We start from the raw sequence: 7,287 nt of genomic DNA, 5'->3' as shown, positions 1-7,287 counted from the left end.
GAGAATGAGAGCTGAAATGGGATTGGGAGGTGCAGAATCTACAGAGAGAGATCCCCACACACTGTCCAGAAGCACGTTCTTTCTCTGAATTTTCTCATTTTTATTTCCAGCCTTTTGCAGTCTTTCCTTCTTCTTCTTCTTTTTCCCTACCATGTTTTTTAATAATATTTTTATTTTATTTATTTAATATGTATGTATAGTATAGATGCTGCAACGGTCGACAGGCAGATTTGCATTCAATTTATTTTTTTATATATAGTGTATATAGTGTATAGTTACTATAGTATAGAGTATAGTATTGATGTTGAGCTAATTTGTCTCTTACGCTTGCTCTCTCTATTTTGGTTTCTATTACCGGACAAAATATACTAGTAAACTGTCCTTTTTCTCCTTCCATTGAGAGAATTTGGACTATATCTATCTAATATCTACCAAATAGGGGTAATCTTCTAATCTAGCTGGCCTGCCCCCTAATACAGTTCAAAAGCTACACTAAAAAAAACAAAACAAAACAGTCTGAAAAATGAACAATGAAATATTGAAATCTTTTTGGTTTAAGAATTTTAAAATATCCCAATATTATCTTTTGTACAAATACATATAGAATTAAAAATAACACCAACATTTGAGGTTTGTTCTACATTCCCTACATTAGAATTTGTACAAGTGTACTGTAGTCTTTGCACCGATTCCAATTTCACCAATAATATGGAATATTTTTGTAAAATTCTTCATGGGAATGATCACCCCCAACCATGGCATGGGGGGATTTCTTGCAAAATTCAAACTTCGTAGGGTGTTTTGGGAGGATTTTGCATGACATTATGGCATTTGCAATTACTAGGTATAAAAATATAAAATTATTAGTGAGAGAAATTTATGAAATTATTATTATAGGACTAAAGTAAATATACTCTATTTCTCTCTTCTTTTTATTAATAATAGTTTCTTATTTCATCGTTTGAAATAGATTAAAATGCAAGATATTTGACTATATTATTGATTATATGAAGGAGATAAGAGCATATTGCTTTCTAGCACTTTTTCTATTATTTTTTTTATTTGTTTATTTAAAGCTTCAAAGATTGTAGAGGTGACTGAAAGGCATGGGCATTTAAAATGAAACCTGCAAAGGGCAGTACTGCTCAATAGCAATAACATTATGCACACATTGGGAAAGTAGAGAAGTAGAGAAGTAGAGAAGTAGAGGAGGTTATGACCCATATGACCATCTGTAGGCATTAAAACCCATCAAAAAATATAATAAAAAGGTTTTTCTTTTTTGTGAAAACGAAAAAAAGTAAGGCATATTGGTGTCCCAAGAAGGTCGGCTAAGACTAAGACCTGGTCAAACCCACATCCTTCAAAAAATCTCAAAATCTGCTCACAGAATTAAACAAATATTATTTCATACCTTTCTTCTTTTTCTGTGAATACCACAAACCTCAAAAGTTAACACATTAATTAAATAATATCACAGATCCAAAAGGAAAGCTCTCGGAAAGAGCTACCCGACCGCTCATTTATTTTAATGGGGAAATTAAAGTTAAACCGAAAGAAAGTCCAAATAAAGTTACATTTTTCTATTCTACTAGTTAAAATAACTTCTTTTTTTTTTTGAAAGGGATTCTAGTTAAAACTTCAAAAATAAGGAATAAAAACTATTTATGCAAGTATCTCAAGACCTCATTGTTGTAGATTGACAGACAATAGTGAATAGCCAATGGACAAGCTGGAATGACCACTCAGCACCAAATTCTGCAGCTAAGATACTCCGCAATGGCTGTCTTTTTTTTTCCTATAATTATTTGGCACATTTCTGAATAGCAAAGGCCGAAGAATTTCAAAATTGAAAACATAAAGGAAAAAAAAACATACAGAATGGCCTGCGGGAGATATATATACACTATTTAGTTGGGAAATGATGGAATTATAGATTGATTTGAGTAATTGATACAATGCACTCATTTCCGGTATAGGAAAAGAAGATTATTTACTGTATTAGTATGAAGGGAGAGTTGGCGTGGCATGGCCCGGCTGGCCTTAGATGTTTTAAACTTTAAACCCTAATAATAGACCTCTCATGTGGTCCACCACCGACCACCCCAGTCTTGAGGCAGATCAGTCCCATCCATATGTATATATTAAATTATTGCTCAATAAATCTCTCCACATAAATTAAAGGGGTTAATTTTTTATTTCTATGTAAACATGTAAAACAAAAAAAATAAATAAATAAAACTCTAACAATAATAATTATTATTAAGTGGTTTGGGATCAGACTGACGTGCCAAAAAAATTTACTATAAAGCAAACATAGCTGGCGACTCTGATCCACTGTTTGAATCTTGGCATCATTTCCCAAAACCTTTCACAAAACAACAAATCATAACAATAAAATAATATTATACCAATAGTTCATGGAAAGTGACAGACTGAGATAAGCTCAAATCGCTACAAACACGAACATCATATGGCCCACCCCCAAAAACCAACGAACACCCCCTGAGGCGCGTGAATTTCAGTCGTCGTCTTTTTTTGGTCTAGATTTTTTCGACGAACAAGAATAAAATAGTGAGATCGAACAGAAGAGAACAATGCAAGGAAAGAAACATTAGCCTTTTTTTTTAGTTTTAGAAGTTAAAAATAGTTAGAGCTAGCACAAGAACCATCCCCGTAAACGAACGATTCAAAAGAGCATAAAATAATAATAGCAAACCCCAAAATAAAAACATCAAAATCGGAGAATATTTACACCTACAATTCTAACTTGGGAAGCCAGATTTTTTCTCTGATGACAAACAATGTCGTTTTGGGCAGGCAAAAGAACACAATAAAATTAAAAAGAAAACGTTACTGAAAGCTTTACCCTCTGCTCCTCGTCAAATACTACCGCTCTCTGATTCGGTTTTAATCAGGTTCTTTCGGACCTGTTCCGACTCTGGCCGTACCCGTGACCGTGACTGTAGCTGTGACTACCGTAACCGTGACTGTGGGTTTTGCTGCTTCCTCCCCCGCCGTTAATATTTCCTTCTGATCTCTTCTGGGGAGACGAAAAGAGCTGGCCGAATCCGAAAACTGAGACCGACTTAGAAGACCCTCTAAGAGAACAAACCGGGACGTTTAGAACCGGTGTCACTCTTACGTTGGCTGAGTACGAGCGCTCCATTCCTCGGTGTTTGAATCTGGGACCGCCGTTGAAGCTGCTCGGGCTGCTTGAGCTTCTCTCCAAGCTCTGAAACACAATCTTACCAGATGAGTTCATTCTCGGACTGTCCACTGAGACTCCTCTACTGCTTCCTACCCCATTCGATTCACCCCCCGTCGACTTACGCAATGGGCTCCGTCCCACTCGCGTAGCTGCTGTTGGATGGTCTATCAACGGTCTTTGATTGAGGCTTTCCGACGAGACCGAGGCCGGTCTAGGTTTGACCATTCGCATTCTCGGAGGGTTGTTTGGATTCCGGTGAATCGAAATCGGGTTCGTGTTTGGCTTGTCTGAGTCGAGCGAGTGTCTAGGAAGATCATCGTGCTCGTGGCCCGAAGACGATGACGAGAGCGAGAGCCGTGACGACATGGAAACGGAATCGCAATCTGAGTCCTTCAACAACGGCAAAGACAAAGAAGTTTCCAAGGAGTTGGACGAACAAGACGACGAAGATGAAGACTTCGAACTACGGTGTAGGAAATTCTTGAATGATTTAGGAGCACTTGAGCTAAGTGAAGACGACGTAGTTTTCTGACTCTCCGCCTTAGGGTTAGTATTATAGAGTCTCTTCAACCCTAGAAGCTCCCTCCACCGACTGGAGCATCTCGGCGCCTTGGGGGAAAACAAGTACGGATCAGTAGCAGAAATATCATTTCTCCGGCAAAACTTCCCCGTCTCCGGCGACTGAATCCCCACCGTCGAAGTCATCTCGTCAACACACGACGGTTTAACCGAAGCAAGGTGCAGAGGAACGAGCTTCCCGTCGGAGAAAAGCTTATCAGCGGGAAGCATGGCAACCGGATCGTGAAGCCTAAACTCGAAATCAGCCACGGACGACTCCGGATCTAGGGTCAACGACGGATCCGACGGCTTCTCCACACCAGCACTGGAAAGACCCAAGGGATCGTCATCGGGAAGCTCACGACTGAAAGAAATACGAGGACTGAGCCATCCATAGGAAGGCGGACAGTCGAGAAAATTATCGGCCGAAACTCCGATGTTGTTGACGCAAGCGGCCGAGGCCATGTCTCCGGCGAGAGAAAAACGAAGCCAAGCTATGATAATGTGAAGAGAAAGGTGTGTGACATGGGAGAGCTGAAGAAGAAGAAGAAGATTAATGGAAGAGGAGCAAGAGTAGGGTTTGGCAGTGAGTATAGAGAGAGTAGTTGATTTGGTATTGGGACCAGGTGGGAATTGGTAGTAGCGAATGAGAGTTTGGACTTAGGGTGGCGTCGTGTCAACATTACAGTACGGCACAAGATGCTCTATATATAGTAGCTGAAACTAAAGAGGAGCGCGCTTATGGACTACGACTAGGGTCCCACATACATCGCTTTCTTTTTTTTTTTAAGTGAAAAAAATATAATAAATAAATATCTTAGCTGATAAGAGTGTATTCTTTCTTTTATTAGAATCATTTTATTTTTCTTTATTTGGTAAATGTATTTGAACTTCGTAGTTGTAATGTGTCTTAATAGTGTATAAGCAAATATTTGGACAGAGCTTTAATATGACTACCGGTTTTCTTTTTTTACCTTAATAGAGATGCATGCAATTCTTACTATAAAAGTCAATTTGATCAAATGTTGATTATTGACGTGCCATGAACTCTAAATCTCCCAATTTGGAGAATTTGGTAATCCAAAATTAAACAGCTGGTTTTGTAGTTGTTGACAATATATTTATAAGGTAAACCAACAAAATTTTTGGTAGGATTCATTTAAATATTGTGTGTCTCTTTATAATTTGGTAACATTTATAAAATAATAATTTGCCTTAAAATTCATATTTTTTAATTTTTATGTAAAAGGAAAGTAAGCTTAAATCGATTACAGCAAAAAAGTTTTTTATGTTTTACTTAAATTGTACAGTACACTTTTAGTATTAGAAAAACTAATGACAAAAATACAATTGTCAATGTATATGTCTCAGATCCAAAAATTAGATCACAATATTTATTGTTAAATAAAAATCTTATTATGATAATTAAATTCACACAAAATTTAAAATTAACTCTCGTCTAATATTTATATTTAATCTAATTATGATCATATTTATATTATGGACACCATAGTTTGACTTAGGTGAATTGTTATTAATTAAAAAGGAAAAGAATATTTTTATAATTTTTTTTATAAAAAAAACGTTGTATAATTTAGGCAAACTGAATTGAAAATTTTGGTTATTAACTATTCATCAGAAGATCATATAATGGCATTTTCACAAAATTTTGATATTGACCCTGTTCATTTTATTAACTTTTATCCATGGTTATCGTTAATGGCATATCATCACCTAATTATATTTACCAAAACTAAAGTTATGAATAAAAAATACACCAGCATAATAACAAAGACAACGACCCATATTACTCTTGTTGGGCATAATTTCATCTCAACGCATGTACACAAAATTAATATGAATATCGCTGCATATATAACTTGTCACGACAAAAAGAACTTGTTATAAAATGCTTTTATTTGTTTTTATTTTTCTTGAAGGGGATGGTTTTTCACATCAATGCTCTCAAATTTTTCGTTCACCAGCAAATTAGACCTGAAAAGTGAAAATTAAGCTTTGTATGCAATCAAATCTTAAATTTGAATATATCAATGTACAAGACTATCTCCAATATAAGATATACATTTTGTATTAAAATTGGCACAAAAAAATAAGTTAATGCTATTGATTCAATATTTATAATTGTACTCTAATGTATACAATGTAAATTAACTAAAAAATGTCAACAATTTATTTAATATTTATTGATAATACGCAAAAAGTAACCATTTTTTCAATTTTTATAGTAAGAAAAGTAATTATTAATTAATAAATTAGTGTTTCATTTTTTATGGTAAGAAAAGTAATTATTAACTGTTAATTAATAAATTAGTGATAATATGGTAAATAAAAAAATAACATTAATTATTGTGACAAATTTGATACATATTTTAGAACACTATTAATATGATAATTTTGCTAAAATATGCTAAATATAACAATGTATCACATTTTTAACACTCAATTAGTGATAGTCTTACGTTCTAAGTGATGTGTGATTTTAGTTTTTTTTATTTTATTTGTGGCTATTTCCATTTATTATTTAATATTATTCCAAATTTTAATATTCAATTTTAGGAATAATTGGTGCTATCTTCTAAGTATGGTTGTTATCCAACTTGCAAACTCATCCATTGTCAAATATTCAACCTTTTACCATATTTTAATAATCTACATATATTTTTTTAATAACGATGAATAATGATATTATCTTCTAAATATGTTATCTAATTTCGCATACTCATTATCAAATATTTAAAGTTTTAAACATTTATTAATACTCTATATATATTTTTAATCACAGTGAATATTAGTAATAATTGACATTATCTTCTAAATATGATCAACATATATATATTTTGATACCCAATTTCATATCCAACTTTTAACATTTGTCAATAAATTATATATAACCAATAATTTTAATTATTTATATCAATATTAGGAATAATTGACATTATTTTCTAAATATGGTCGGCATGTATTTAGTTACCAAATTTCATATGATTGTCAAATATTCTGACATTAATAAGGTATCAATTTCTAAGTTTATTGTTCATTTTCTTACTTTCAAAAGATCATTCTAAAATAATTAGTGAGAGCTTAATTAGAAGTCAATTTATCCTCACTTATTCCATTTTGTTTTAGTTTGCCGATCTAAAGTGAGTAGATCAAAGTTATCAATAATGGATGTCCTAGAGGAACATACAATCTTGATGCTAAATTTACTTTATTTAACAATCATATTCAGTTTATTAGAGCACATTATATTTTTTTCTCTCATTTTTCAATTTTTGCCAAATTTAATTTCAATGTTAGATAATTTATGCTCAACTTTCAAATTTATTTTATTTTAATTTTATCATATATTATTGAATTGTATTTTTCTATGTATTATTATCTTTAATTATTATATAAATATGTATTAGAATTGTTTTACAATCACGGATATATTATCTAATTTAATCGTAATTTACACATATATATGTATATTATTTGATTTTTTAACGTGTAAATTG

At 32.9% G+C, this 7,287-nt stretch overlaps 1 protein-coding gene and 1 non-coding gene across 2 annotated transcripts; both read right to left on the bottom strand.

Moving 5' to 3' along the window:
* Window positions 1–2,270: 2,270 nt before the first annotated feature.
* Window positions 2,271–2,366, bottom strand: LOC133799177 (small nucleolar RNA Z122). The gene has a single exon (XR_009876371.1). It is a non-coding gene; the product is annotated as a small nucleolar RNA Z122 (small nucleolar RNA).
* Window positions 2,367–2,604: 238 nt separating this feature from the next.
* On the bottom strand, window positions 2,605–4,496 carry LOC133796810 (uncharacterized). The gene has a single exon (XM_062234475.1). The coding sequence runs from the start codon at window positions 4,232–4,234 to the stop codon at window positions 2,915–2,917; it is 1,320 nt and encodes a 439-aa protein (XP_062090459.1). The 5' UTR covers window positions 4,235–4,496; the 3' UTR covers window positions 2,605–2,914.
* Between the last annotated feature and the right edge of the window lie 2,791 nt (window positions 4,497–7,287).

This window comes from Humulus lupulus, chromosome 8 (genome assembly GCF_963169125.1).
Source record: "Humulus lupulus chromosome 8, drHumLupu1.1, whole genome shotgun sequence".
NCBI lineage: Eukaryota > Viridiplantae > Streptophyta > Magnoliopsida > Rosales > Cannabaceae > Humulus > Humulus lupulus.
The sequence above is the reverse complement of the archived record's forward strand: the minus strand, read 5'-3'. Positions and strand labels throughout refer to the sequence as shown.

Coding starts and splice junctions, on each gene's coding strand:
- LOC133796810 (XM_062234475.1), bottom strand. CDS start 4,234: ATGGCCTCGGCCGCTTGCGTCAACAACATCGGAGTTTCGGCCGATAAT.